Below are 15,813 nucleotides of genomic sequence, written 5' to 3'. Positions count from 1 at the left end.
TACAGGCTCCTGCATATGAACTTACAGTATATCGTCATCATATCCCATCGACGATCTATTGCTAGCTTCTTCGTAGATGACATTATATCACATTAATAATTCTTAATTAATTGATCGCCTTAGAACTTTATAACGATCATGCTTTAAAATTAGACATCCACATAAAATTTAAAGGCCCGAAATTGGCTTCACATTGGAAAAAGAAAATCAAAAAAATTGTTTCCACGTAATGTTTTTCAATAGAAAACAACTTTACAAATTTTTTTTTTGGGGGAATATTCCTCTTTTCATGTTTCAATTCTTTCCCCCACAAAACACTCTCTCTCTCTCTACTTCGCTCTCTTCGTTCCTTTTACTTTTATTCTACGCCCAATCAGGTACCAACAAATGTAAATCTTTCGAAAAAACCATATCTTCTTTTTTAAAAGAAATATTTTTAATACTTTAATGAGTAACGAAACGTCACGTTCAGTGAGCGGACCCAATCGAATTTTTCACTTGAGAATCCTTGTGTAACTTCTCAACCACTACTGTGTCTGATGCAGCTACTATGCATCTGGTACAGCATCCACAGTGTCCAATACTAAACATAGGAAGTGCCCAAGTGAGATCACACTGGATAAAATTAATTAAATAGTAAAAATAATACATTATTATAAAAGCTTCCATCTTAATTTGGCTTCAACCAACCACAACACTACCTTCTCCCTATAAATAGTATTCATATACTAAACCATTACATGCACCCCCACACCTCACACCTCCCTCCCTCTCTCTCTCTGCCTAGTTTAACTTCTCCAATTGTTGTAGAAACTCTCTATAGCTTCCCCAATGAGAAGCCACTTGATACCAATAAACACCCTCTTCTTAGTCATTTTATGCTTTTCTCTCTCTTCTATCCGTTCTCCATGGCTCTTTCTCTCTCTTCTCGTCGGTTTCTCTTTCCTGTTATCTTTCTTCTTCTCTACTTGGCTAGTAGCTGGTGGTTTTGCATGGCGTAGGTTTTGCGGGAATACCAAAACAGCCCCTGGCCCAATAGGGTGGCCAATATTGGGCTGCCTCCCTATAATGGGCCCCCTTGCGCACCGTAAGCTCGCGGGGCTTGCGGAGACCCACGACGCCCGCCGCCTCATGGCCGTCAGCCTCGGCGCCACCCCGGTGATCGTCAGCAGCCGCCCCGACACCGCCCGCGAGATCCTCCACGGGCCGGCATTCTGCGACCGGCCCGTGAAGGCAGCGGCCCGCGGGCTGATGTTCGAGCGGGCCATCGGCTTCGCCCCTGCGGGGGACCACTGGCGCCACCTCCGGCACATCGCGGCCACCAACATGTTCTCCCCCCGGAAGGTGGCGGCCCTCGAGGGCCTCCGGCGGCGCGCGGCGGACAGCATGGTAGGAAGGGTGTGGAGGGAGATGGAGGAGAGAGAAAAGGTGGTGGTGAGGGAGGTGCTTCAAGAGGGGTCTTTGGAGACCATGGTTAAGAGTGTGTTTGGGGAGTCACTTGGGGAGGAGGATAGAGTGGAGTTAGTTAAAATGGTTAAGGAAGGGTATGAGTTGATAGGGAAGTTTAATTTGGAGGATTATTTTCCATTGATGGGTGGTCTCTTGGATTTTTATGGGGTAGGGAGGAGGTGCAATAAATTGGGTGATAGAGTTAGGGCTCTTGTTGGCAAAATAGTAGAAGAGAGGAGAGTAAAGGGAGACTACAACATGCAACATGACTTTCTCAGCTTGATGCTCACTCTACCAAAGGAAGAGAGTTTAAGGGATTCAGATATCATTGCAGTGCTCTGGGTACTCTCTCTCTCTCTCTCTCTCTCTCTCTCTCTCTCTCTCTAATATTTTGTGTTTTCTTCGAAAGCTTAAACTACTAAATAATAATATTTATATACATATAAAAGGAGTTGGGTTAGGATACTATTAATAGTATTTGACCATTTTATTACTAAGTTTATAATTCTTGGATGAAAATTATTGCTAGGATTGGAATGATAGTGATTACCTAGGGTTTAGTAATAGTCCCCCCTAGAGTTTAGTGACAGTTGCTAAAATAATATATTGATCCAAGAGTAAAAATAATTAAAGGAATAAATCTAAAGATAGTTGGATACTATTAAAAAAGTATTCTAGTCCAACTCCACATATAAGTATATTTAGTATTAAACTGCTAAACAATAATATTTTATCATTCATATATATATATATATATATATATATATATATATATATAAGTATATTTAGTATTTTTCCCCATGTTAACTTGCCCTCGATATAAAAAAAAGATTGATTAAATGGAAGATAGTTAACTAAGATGGTTCGAATGAAACTTAAAATCTCCTGCAATTACCATAAAAAAAAAATCATTTTTCTTTAAGACCTTAAATTACTGAAAAATAGCATTTTGATATTATGTATTAAATATTGACACTCTTGTTCATCCAAGTGGAATAATCTTTTGCTAGTTGTTCGAATGTCTTCTAAAGATACTGAAGAGGACATTTCAGGGGAGTACGTAAGGGCCCATATGGATCTTTTAATTTTTGGGAATTTTACGTGCAATCCTTTGAATTTTGTTCATTTTTAAAAATGATACACTCCCCCCAGATAATTATAAACTCCCATTCTTTGACTTCTGTATTACTGGTTAGTAAGAGGAGAAAAAAAAAGCAAAAAAAAAAAGAAGAGGTTAGAGGTCCAAACAATAAGTGATTAAAATGGCAATATTGTCCTTATGGATTTCATTGCATGTTAATTAACCACTGTTAATTAGAAGTTAATTTGTCAAATTTGAAAATTTGTTTGGGTAGGTATACAGATGATCAAATAGAGATACACCAAATCTACTTTGAATAATTAAATGATCAACTCCAAAGATTTTATATAAAAGTCATATAGTCATTTGATTGTATTTAATCACCATTTTAACACTCTTAGTTAGTGTTACAACTGACCTTGCATGGGGAAAGATCTAGGTTTCTCAAAATTTTTATTAAGTTTAGGGATTTATATGAAAACTTTCTAAACTTTTTATTTTTCAGTTTAGTCCTGCTAGTAATATATCCTTAATATAAGACAAATTAAGGCTTCTGACTCAGGGAAAGATGCTTCCCCACTTTTGCTGGGAAAGGAATCTAAAATAGATTGTTATTATTGTTCAATTAAGCTGTTATCTTCTCACCTAATACCCTATTAATTAAAGCTTTAATTAATCACTATCATTGCATCACTATATATGGCCTGATAAAAAAAAAAAGGTTCAACAACTATGATGTGAACTCTCAAATCAATCTCAATATTAAATAGTCAATATCATATGTGGCTTGTCAATTTGTGACACTAATAAAAAGTTAACATGCTTTTTACGCAGATATTCCCGATTCAATAATTAATAATAATGACCAAGTTATTATTGTTCAACAGTAATAATAACCAAGTTACACTAGCGTAAATGGTAAAGAACTTAATTATTGGTATGTGAGATTTTAAGTTCGAACTCTAGTTACTTTATATTTTTCAGCTAAGTTCATTTATTAAAAAAATGAATGTATATAGCGGATAATATATATGCTACCTATCTGGATGGTCAGATACATCTTATGCACCATTCATTAATGGGTGACGGATATATAGCCCTATGCTAACGAAAAGTCCGGTGTATAGTGCTGCGTGTAAAAATGTGCATCGATAGATAGCGATCTATTAGTTCAAATTAGCAATATTACTTAACTAACTCGGTGAATTATTATTGTTTATAATAATGAATAATCATTTTATGAATAGGAAATGATATTCCGAGGAGCGGATGTAGTCGCGGTACTATTGGAGTGGATCATGGCTAGATTGGTCTTGCACCCAAACATTCAGGCCAGAATCCAAGCAGAACTCGACTCAGTAATCGGTACCCGACCTGTATCCGATGCGGAGATACCGAAACTCCGATACCTCCAAGCGGTCGTCAAGGAAACCCTAAGGATGCATCCGCCGGGCCCCCTTCTCTCTTGGGCCCGATTAGCGGTCTGTGACGCCCATGTCGACAAGTTCTTCGTGCCAGCGGGGACGACGGCGATGGTGAACATGTGGGCCATAACCCATGACGGGTCCATATGGAAGGACCCGTGGGCCTTCCGGCCCGAGCGGTTCCTTGAGGAGGATGTTAGCATAATGGGTTCGGATTTAAGGCTCGCGCCATTCGGGTCGGGCCGGCGGGTTTGCCCCGGTAGGGTGTTGGGGCTGACGACGGTGCACCTGTGGCTGGCGCGGCTCGCACAAGAGTACATTTGGTCTGCCGGTCGACCGGTCCAGCTATCGGAGCGCCTGCAGCTATCAATGGAGATGAAGAGGCCACTGGTTTGTCGTGTTGTTCGACGATCGAGAACAAGTTGTGAAGTAGGGCATGATGAGATGTAGAAGAGGATGATAAGGGAAGGGAGTGTGTGAAAGGGGAAATTAAGGACAGTGTGAGTGCACCCTAAGTTGTGTTTAAATTATTGTACAAAATTAAGCTTGTATTATTAGTCTCTCCGCGTAAATAAACAAGAGGGTACGTAAAATGTAACCAAACTATGTACTTACTCTTCTTCTAACATCAACCTAGAAATATTACCCCCGTAATTGCTAAGACTTCATAATGAAAGAGAGAGATATATAATAGCTGCTTCTTGTTTTGCCAATTGTGTATGTTCGATGCAATTGCTGGATATGATGATGAAAAATCTTATTTTATTTGACAATATATTATACAATCTTTTACCTTTTTGTGTGTATATACTATTGCATTTAAGGCTCTAAAGAGGCTAATTAAGGAAGAGAATGAATATTTTTTTTAAAAAAAACTTCCCTACTTTAAGATGTGTGTAATATAAAGTTTTTGGAAAGATTTTGATCAACAAGCTGCAAGTTTTTTGGATAATGTTCCTCAATAGCACTCATAGGAAACTCAATGGGAAAAAAAAAATCCTTACAATTTGTTTTAACCTTCTGTATATAGTGTTATCTGATAAAGTGCTATATGAATAGTATTTAAACAAATATATATAGTATATTAATATTCGTTCAACCTATCATTTCTGCCACATAAATAGAAGTGTTAAATTAGGGCTTTTGAGTTTTGGATATAATATTTCATTTCGATTCTCTCTACGGTAGGAACATCAAATGTTTATATGTGCCAAATGTTCTATCGAGTAATTTGGAGAGTCTCCACACATGTCAAATACGCATGATATTCTGCATGGGCCCATATATTTGGTATAAAGAATTATCTAATTATACCAGTGCGTCAAAAGGAGTTGATGAGAGAGTATCCACACATATACTTCTTCATTTTTATGCAGGATAGGAAAAAAAATATTTTAACCCATAAAACCATGCATGCAATATTATTATATATATTCATCATACATTATTCTTCCGTATATAGAGATGCTTTCAAACAAAGCTAGAGAATATTTGTAATTAAAAAGGTGTCAAATTAATTTTTGAATCATTTCTTTATTAACCAGCATTACTTGTACATCCAAAAATAAATAGAAATCTTACGATAATCAAAATTTCACAATTATCTTGTTGATTTTTTAAAAATTGGAAATATAAAAGAATTAATTAAAATTTTGAAAAAGTGTAAATTATTTAGTTATAACTGTTATTAACACTTTATATATTGTCACCACCAATGATGTGATGTGACTGCATATCTTTCTTAGGGCAAAATGTACATAATATATAGATAGATCATAGACCCTATCAACCTCCTATAGTCCTCTATAGGTTTAGTGCCATAATAATAATAATTGGCACCAAAAGAAATGTAGTGGGGGACAAATGTGGCTCATAATAGGGCTTATTATTATTGCTATATATATATATATATATGCTAGTACTAGGAATGAAAAGTGGCACTCGGTACACGTGCGACTCGCGTGGCACCCACCTGATGGAGATATTATGCTATATAATGCGAAGCAAACGCGCTTTTTAGAAAATTCTCGTTAAGACAATTTGAATAGATATAGCATTTGCTAATGCAGCGTGCGAACTCAAAAGTCCACTCAAATTTAAAAAATTTTCGTTCAAATCTCGACATTGTTTTAGATAAGGACACAATATGATTGAATTTAAAGCCCTCATTTAAGTTTTTTCCAGTGTATCGAGACATACGTACAATCGTAATGGTTTTTAAACAATTGGTCGACGAGAAATCTCATGATCAGCTAATGTCTCTTATGGCATAGCGTTGACAACTCTCAAATCAAATTTTCTTTTTTTTTTATATATGATAAATTATCTAGTAAATAAAATATGTTATCTTACTAAATTATTGATACCAAGACTTGACAAAGAGATGTAATTTCGCCTCTAAATTATATATAGTCGCATATAAAAAAATTATTGTAGAGCATACGTGACCACTGAATAACTTATTTTGATATCCAAATAGGACCGTAGTGTTAAAACATCACCCGTGATAGTCATCAAAACAAGCAACTTCATCGACCATCAAAAAAGCAAAATGCACTTCTTTGTTTAGAGCGAATAACATATACAAGAGATACTTGTTTATTTTTCTCCCAAAATTGGATTGTAATTAAACCTATGTGATCTCTGCGACTCATTATCACTTTCGAAAAAAAAAAAAAAAAAAAATCCATCTTAAGAGTAATGGATTTTGACGAGCTCATGAATAAAGATTCAACGAAGTCAAACTAAAACTTAGATAAGAATAGAGTATTGTTTTTGACCCATTTGGTTGAACCTAGCTAGGGGTGAAACCAGCCCGGATTCGGATCGGACCATTTCAAGTCTAACTCCGGCCCGAATTAATGGACTTTGGGCCGAGCTTCACATCGAAATTTTTGAAGGAAATATATACACCTCGGCCTTTGTTTACACCCTTTTTTTTGTATGAAATACTATATCAACATAAGAAAATAAAAATAAATATAAGTATGTAAAAGTTATTATTATTTTTTTTTTTAGAGAAAAGTAGTATGCTTTGTTTTTTAGAGAAAAGTAGTATGCTATCCCGTTTGATTTTCTTTTAAAAAAAAATCAATGAACTTAGCTACAAATGTGAATTAACTAAGTTTCAAATTTATAAAATTATCTAGTCCATTGGTAAAAGTTACTCTAGGCCCATATTGCATTCTATAGATTGTGTGTAGGAATGTCTATGGGCACGGAAATCCGAGATTTACTCAAACCCGAACCTACACGGGATGAATTTAATCGATGCTAAACGGATATGTATTCGGTTATAAGTATATAAAAAATAAAATCGTCCGATTCGGATTCGGCTATGGTTTTCATTTGTACCAAACTCGAACCAGAATCTGAACCCTAACTGGTTTTATATCATATAATATGTAAAAAATTTTAACTTATATTCTAAAATTTAGATTTGAGTATAATATGTTTTAAAATTTGGGAAAGAGGAATGATCCCTTTGTTTGGATTTTCGGTTTCGATTGGATTTCGATCTTTTTTATCGGGTTCGGTTCTGGTTATGGATTTTCGAAACCTGCGGTTTTGCGTTCGAGTTTAATTGGGTTTTAGTTCAGGTAGTCGGATTTATGTTCGGATTTTTAGAAATTGGTCCCGAATCCAACCATTTGACATCCCCGCGTGCGTGGGCGCACACGCCAGAGCCAGCACACACGCACACCTGTGCATGCACACTCAAATTTAGATTTGAGCATGACGTGTTTTAAAATTTGATAGAAAAAACTTGCGGGTTTGAATTCTTAGGTTTGTTTTAAGGTTTCAGAATCTTTCATCACATTCAGGTCTGGTTATGAATTTTCGAAACTCATGGTTTTGGGTTTGAGTCTGGGTTTCAGTTCAAATAGCCGGATTAGGGTTCGGATTTTTAAAAATCAGTCCCGTATCCAACCCATTGACATCCGTGCGCGATTCCACTCACACTCACACTCTCATAGTTTTGGGCTTTAGGACGTAGTTTGGGTAAGTGCGAATAATTTGAGCAAAGTTTAAAGGCCTGGCCCAACCCAAAGTGCGATATCGGGTATCCAAAGTTCGGACCAAATAAACCCGACCCAACAAGCCTTCTTTAGGCCTAGCTAAGTCCAGTTCCACGCATAGAATTAGTATGTATTTAGGATTGATAGTAAATAAATATTATATGTAACTTATATTATCAAAATTTATGTTGATTAACACACACACACACACACACACACACACACACACACACACACAAAAAATTTATGTTGATTAACACACACACACACACACACACACACACACACAAAATTTATGTTGATTAACACACACACACACACACACACACACACACACAAAATTTATGTTGATTAACACACACACACACACACACACACACACACACAAAATTTATGTTGATTAACACACACACACACACACACACACACACACACAAAATTTATGTTGATTAACACACACACACACACACACACACACACACACAAAATTTATGTTGATTAACACACACACACACACACACACACACACACACAAAATTTATGTTGATTAACACACACACACACACACACACACACACACACAAAATTTATGTTGATTAACACACACACACACACACACACACACACACACACACATATATATATATATATATATATAGAGTAGGGCTAGAATACTTTTACAAGTATCACCCAAGTATGATACTTGTGTGTTTTTAGCCGTTGGATCTACTTTTTGATTACTAATAGTCCTTGGATCAAACACTATTCCACCTACCACCACCTACCACCATCATATCAACCTTATATATATATATATATATATATATATATATATATATATATATAGAGTGTAAGACATTATCATTAATTAAAAACAAAATAAGTCATCTGATCTTATCTAAGAAGACAATTAAATTCCAAACTACATGAGCACAAAATCAATGTTAGGCCATTCTCATGGTTGGACCTAAATTGAAAGATTCCTTTTCTTACCAACTAGTTTATAATTTGGTTTGATCTGACTAGTTCAATTCACGAAATCTCTCAAATCAAGTTCCGCACATGTGTTCATCCCTATCTAGGCATCACGGACACGAACACGGACACGAATGCGGAATAGGGGGACACAACATGACCAAGACACGGCGACTTGACAACTTCTAAAAAGTTAGGACACAGACATAAAATGGACACAACTAATAAAATATAATAATATTTATATTATAATATATATTTATTATATATAAAATATTAATTTGGTTAAAATATTGTTATATTTTTCATGGGAATGAAAGTTAATGAAATTCTCATTCATAGTTTATATATTTTTTAAAAAAAAATTCTCCACCATATATAATTTATTTACATTATTCAAAAAAATTTATATGCATCCGTCAAAAAGCCAAATTATTTATCATCTAATATTATATATGCATTAAAAAATAAAATAAAAAGTATATATATTTTTAATTGGATGTGCCATGAAATTGTGTCGAACGCGCGTCCATGGCATGTCTGTGTTAGACATGAGTCTGACACGGACACGCGAGATTTATAAAAATATTCGTGATATATATATAGAATCCGACACAGCACTGACCTGCCTCCTGTACATGGCTATTCCAAACTGGTTAATAAAAATCAAATCTTTGTGGAATTATTTGTAAAATGGGATTAAAACAACGGGTTAATTACATAAAGCTCTTTGTAAACAAATCGAATAGCAGATATATTCTTATAAAGTTCAACTTTTCATGTTTATCTCTATAAAAGCTATGACGTTTTTAAATATACCCTTGCTTTTAGGATCTATTAGTAAAATATAGTTAACCATAGATAAAATACTTAACTCTTATTAGTGAATGAGGTAAATTAAACTTTTTATCCCTCTTATATTAACTGTGATGGTAGAAAGGAAAAAGATGAACGTTGGAGATTTTTGAAAAGATATTTCTGCATAATTCTAACAGTTGGAACTTCCGGAGAGATATTTGTGATAACAAAAATATCACTTCACTTATCTTCTGTAAGAAAATAAACAATGCTCTAATGGTAACAAACCGGAGGGGCAAATATGAAAATTACTGAACCTTTATAAGAATAATATGAAAAGTTGAACTTTATAGAGATATATTTGTTATTCGATATATACACTGTATGAAATTAACCCAAAAAAAATGCCACATTCTACCACACTCTTTCTATCCTTTCTTATATTTGGGTCTTTGTAAAACAAACATTATATATATGCATCCATCTTGTGGACCAGTTAATTTCTCCCCATTTTCCTAATCATAAAAACTCCTCCATTTAAGAGCCCCAAAAAGAGTGAAATATAGCAAAGCTGACCCTATCATAATGCATGCCACCCAGAATCACAATGTATACTCAAGGGAAAGCGAAACAAAGCTTTATCTAAAACACTCAATGATCTCTCAAAAAGCCCAAACATGCTTAAACCTGGGCATCATATGAGAGAGAGAGAGAGAGAGAGAGAGAGAGAGAGAGAGAGAGAGAGAGGGAGAGAGGGAGAGAAAGAAACATCTAGAGAGAGAGACAGAGAGTATATATTCAAGAACCTTTGTGTGTGGGTCTAAACATATGTATATTACAACCATTCTAATTTTACCCATGCACGTAAAGGTCGGCGCACGTGCATGCATGGCCCAAGGTGGTAGCTAGAAAATAAAACTTAGGGCTTAAGCTAAAATCATGCAAACCACAACCCCTCACATGCATGCCCCCATGAATGCAACCAAACAATTAGCAAATATTAAGCAATTTAGCGAAATTTAAGCAGCGTCTCTTTCATGTTCACCATTCCCCAACCAACCTAAAAAGCTAACTTGAGGAAACCACGGGTTTGGAATTATAAGCAGAATGCATTACACATGATGAGAATTAAGGTGCGCGCAATGGAAGAATATTACAGATATTACGCAAAAAGATTGAAGTGATTGGATTACATGCAGTATAATTTTTCTTAGTCCTATTGAAAAACGGAGCATCTTCCAATATACTTTTTTTCAACTCTTTTGATTTAGTAACATTTTGGCGAATCCTCGTTCGAATCCTAGTTGATTCCCGAAGGTTTGGTGGTTGGGACTTGAGGTCCCAAGTTTGAATTCTAGTTGATTCACACATTTCTAGCTAAATTTATTTCTAAATGAAATAAACGAAGCGGGTAGCATGCTATCTATCTCTCAAAAAAAAAAAAAAACATTTTGGTAAATCCTCAAAACTAAACAGGTTCTAAATGATCTTGTCTCACAAATTTAGAGCAGGAGAATGCTTGGCTTAATACGACATGTTTTTAATAATCTTTTGTGTGCTTTTTATTGAATTCAAATCACCAAAGCAATGTTATACCATAATATTTTTAGTGTATCTCAGAAAAAGTGTTTGTACATGCTACACTAAATGAGTGTTTATACATATGTTACCTATCATTATAACACTTAGTGATAACTTGGGAGAAATGATGGAAAAAATTGGTCATGATGGTTGAGGCATGTTGTTTGACCATGTTAGCTGATCATAGCACATCTCTCATAGCCGTACGTACGAACGTATATGTATACGTACGTACGAACGTATATGTATACGTACGTAGATGATCGGTATTACACTTACATCAAGAAATATATAATTTATAGCTCTAAGTTTGCTTTTCAAACTGAAGAGTCGAAAAGGTAGGATAAATTACAATCATATTTCTTCCATTGTTGAATCACAATAAATTTTTTTAAAAAAGAATCATGTACATCAACAGTGCTTCATAATCTAAAAATCAACATGAAGCCTTTAATTAAGGCTCAGTTTGGTTGGGAATAATAAACATTGAGACAAATTTTTTTTATCTCTGGAATAGCTTGTTATTTTGGGATAGTCATGAGTAAAGTAAAATCGTGTTTGATTAATTTGTAATGCTGTTATTCTCATGAATAATTAATAAAAACTGCAATTTAAACTTCGAATAACACTATTCTACTTGAAGGATGGAATAGTTTATCCTAAGTTATTCTGGAATAATAGAGAATAATAACATTTGATCGGATCGAAATAAAATATTCAGGCCAAAAAAATACCATATTTGGCAGTATAGCAGGGATAGCTTTAATTATCCATGCTTAATTTATACCCGAACAAACAGGGCCTAAGAGTCCATGGTGAGGTTCAAATCCAGTTTTTTTAAATCCCACATGAATGCTTATTCACCTAAAACAAGGAAAATTCGCAAAAAATCTAAAACGTTTTAACATTCTTGTTTCTTCTAGTGTAATTAATTTTTTTTATCATATTATTAAACCAAAAATTTGAACAATACACAAACTTTTCCCGTTTTGTCTTTTTTTTTTTTTTTTGAGATAAGTAGCGCACGCTATCCGTTTCGTTTATTTCATTTAGAAATAAACTTAGCTAGAAATGTGAATCAACTAGGATTCGAACTTGGGTCTCGGATACCAACCACCAAGCCCTCCGAATTTTTCCCATTTTGTTAATCGCAATGTTACGCACACCATCGATCTATAATTTAATAATTACTGCACAAATTTCAAAAAACAAAAATGATACCTAAAGTAAAGTAGTTATATATGCTCTTACTTGATAGACTAAAACTAGAATATATTTGAATTCATAAAAGCCACGAACGAAGTGTGAATTCCTCTCAATTAATATATATGAATTCTTAAAAGCCAACTCATCTCATGAGTTACTCTGATCACAAGAACTAGAATTCACTTTATATTAGTTATTAAAGATTATCAAAATTATTAGAACTATCTGAATATTACACAAATGACGTCGAAAACTCATGAAATTCGATTCCTGCTGAATTTAGATAGTCTAGATGACATCTGGGGCTGCCAATCGTCGGTTCAAATGTGCCCTTATCTTTAGAAGTAACATGAAAGTAGACGACCATATTTACTTCTAAAAGCTTTAAAACTATAATTTAATCCAATATACTTTTCAAAACTTTCTACAATATCTAATATATTTCTGGTCGACCAAAATGCCTTTATATATTGATTTTCAAATATTTCTTTAAAAATTTTCAAATTTTTAAAATTTACTAATGAGATCCGAAACATAGAAGAATATTGAATACTAGTGAGGGGTAAATAAGTAAAAGGCTTTTTAATGTGTATTGCTACGGCCATAATTGCGTGTTACAATTGGATATTATATGTTATCAACATTATAATAACTATTAATTAATAAAGTAATGGTTTGGCATATACCGTTGCTTAAAAGTAGCTTGAGTAGTTGACCATTGCACATCTCAACTACTGTTCCCGCACTTTGTGTAACGGCGCGGGAATCCACGTGTCAATCCCTCAGCCGCCACGCACGTTGTTGTCCCCCAAACCACCGGCAAAGCAGGTGCTCGCGCATCCGCCATTGTACAGCACTGGGCCCACAAAATCTTTTCTTTTTTTTCTTTTTTTTCTTTTTTTTTTTTTACCGTTGAACTAAATTCGTAATTAGACGCGTGCCCAATTAAGACGTTTACCTAAAATTATCCCATTAGATTTAGTTGTAATTAATTGGATACATTGGATGTAGTTGTAAGTACAGTTTATTTAGATTTAATATATATTTTTTGTGATTAGATGGAGAATTTACATGAGCTATGAGTTATTTTTAGACCATTTTTAAGTTGCTACTAAATCTTTCAAATTTTAATTTTACTATACAAAATTTTGATTTGTTTGATTTGAGTCGGTTAACGATACTTTGACTTAAAAATTCAAGTTAGATTATCAATCTTTAATAAATTTATTTATAGCTGCGAGAATTGCATGAAGTATGCTAACTAAACTTGTAAAAATAAATGACATATTTAAAATTTGTAGTCGTAGTGTATTTGCTAACTCAAATCAAATAAATTAAAAGATTAAATAATAAAATTAAAATTATAAAGATTAGGTAGCCGATTCAATATGCTCTGTAGTTCAGGTAAGTTCTCTATATTTTTACCAATAATTTATGAGGAGTGCTGCTTGTACACCCTATTAGGGGCGTGCATCATACACCCTTCAAATTAATCGAAGGGTCTAAATTTGCTGGCCTTGCATAAAAAGTCCTATTAGCTTTGTGATTTTGCAAAAGTCATCCATTTTATTATTTTCTCAGATTCAGCGTGAATTTTTTTAAAATAACCAAAATACCTTTGTTCTCTCTCTCTCTCTCTCTTGCTTCATTCACTCCTCCATTGCCCCCACATCGTCGCCACGCTCCTCCCCTACCTCGCGCACGAGCGACGAAGGAATAATGGTGAAACTTGAGTAGCTCATGGTCGTGCTCATGGCCGTTCTTGGCGATCTCCAGTGAAGTCGCCACAGTAAAGATGAGAGTGGCATAGCTCGGAGTATTTCTGGAGATGAAGATGAAAGTGGTAGAGGAGGCGGGTGATAATCACTGGTCGAAAATGCTCCTGAAGCATGTTCATGAGGGTGGCCGCGGTGGCAAAGTGGTGGTGGCAGTGAGGGAGAAAAATTTGTCGGACGACATGACATCACACTATTTTAAAAAAAATATTGCCCTATTTGATAGGTATATTAAATTGTAAAGTTGTGAAATTTTCTTGTTATATAATGCAACATATGTTGGAATAATGCAACATTTTAATAAATGTGCAACATCGTGTCGTCCGTTAGATTTTTTCCCTAACTACGGCGAGCACCTTGTCGACGCAAACATGCTTCAGAAGTTTTTTTGATTAGAGATCATCGCTCTCCTACTCTATCACCTTCATCTTCATCTCTGGCGAAGCGCCAAGCACTGCAACAAAAACAGTCTATAGCGACACTTTTAAATGTCAGTATAGGTCAAAAAAAGTGTTGCTGGCTAAATTACCGACACTTTTAAAAAGTGTTGCTATATGTGGGGTCGCTAGGTATATAGTGACAGTTAAAGAATGTCGCTATAACCTAAGAAAAGTGCTGCTAATTTACCAACACTTATTTAAGCATTTAGCAATTGCCGGAACTCTACCTCATTGGCTGCGGTGGCGGAGGAGGAGGAGAGGGAAGGGCTCTTCGTCTAGTATTTCAGTGGATTGAGTAAGAGGAGAAGAGGAGATAGTAATCGATATATTTTTTTTCTTTTCTATTTGTAATCGGACCGAATGGGCTGGGTGGGGTGAGTTGAGTAGATAATCTTTTATTTTTGGTTAGATTGGGCTTTATATTTAGGCATTAGAAGATTTTTTTTTTTAAGTTTCGGCATAAATGAAACACTTATACAAAAGTGTCCCAAACATATGTCCCTATAATCTAATTCTGTTGTAGTGAACCAGCCACAATGACGAATTACTCAAGATCATTGTGTTCCTCTCACTCGTGAGATGTTCACAATACGGACGCGACGAAGGAGTTAGTGTGGAGGTGTGATCAGCACTCGAGGTTCTTTCCCGTGGTGGAGAAATGGCCGATGAGGGAGCAGAGGAAGGAGAGACGGAGCTTTTAAGGTATATAAGTATTTCGGCCAATTTTCAACTTTTTGGGTCCAAATATGCAAAAGCAAAACAATAGCCCACTTTTTTAGAAAAAAGTAAAACTATTATAATTTATTTTGCAAAAAGGTCAAATTTTTTTAAATACTAAAAATCAAAAGGGAAGGGTGAACCACAGGATGCGAGGATATAAGATTTTACAACCCTTTTGGGTGTACTGGTAGTATTTTTCGTAATTTATTTGTGTTATGTAATTGAGAGATGTATTTATAAAATTTTATCATTTTATGTATAGAATGATGAGATTATCTTTAATGTAGGAAAAATATATATTTTCTATTTAAAGGGTTTCTAGAAAGATAACTTTTTTTTTTTTTC

The 15,813-nt window shown here is 34.9% G+C and overlaps 1 protein-coding gene across 1 annotated transcript; it reads left to right on the top strand.

The window, feature by feature from the left end:
- LOC109722701 (cytochrome P450 78A5-like) lies at nucleotides 715-4,667 on the top strand. Its single transcript, XM_020250814.1, has 2 exons — nucleotides 715-1,791; nucleotides 3,778-4,667. Exons 1-2 carry the CDS (start codon nucleotides 832-834, stop codon nucleotides 4,402-4,404), a joined length of 1,587 nt encoding a protein of 528 aa, XP_020106403.1. The 5' UTR covers nucleotides 715-831; the 3' UTR covers nucleotides 4,405-4,667.

The sequence above is a fragment of the Ananas comosus genome, linkage group 17 (assembly GCF_001540865.1).
Source record: "Ananas comosus cultivar F153 linkage group 17, ASM154086v1, whole genome shotgun sequence".
In the NCBI taxonomy this organism is placed as follows: Eukaryota; Viridiplantae; Streptophyta; class Magnoliopsida; order Poales; family Bromeliaceae; genus Ananas; species Ananas comosus.
Note: the sequence above shows the minus strand (reverse complement) of the source record. Positions and strands in the feature narration are given on the sequence as shown.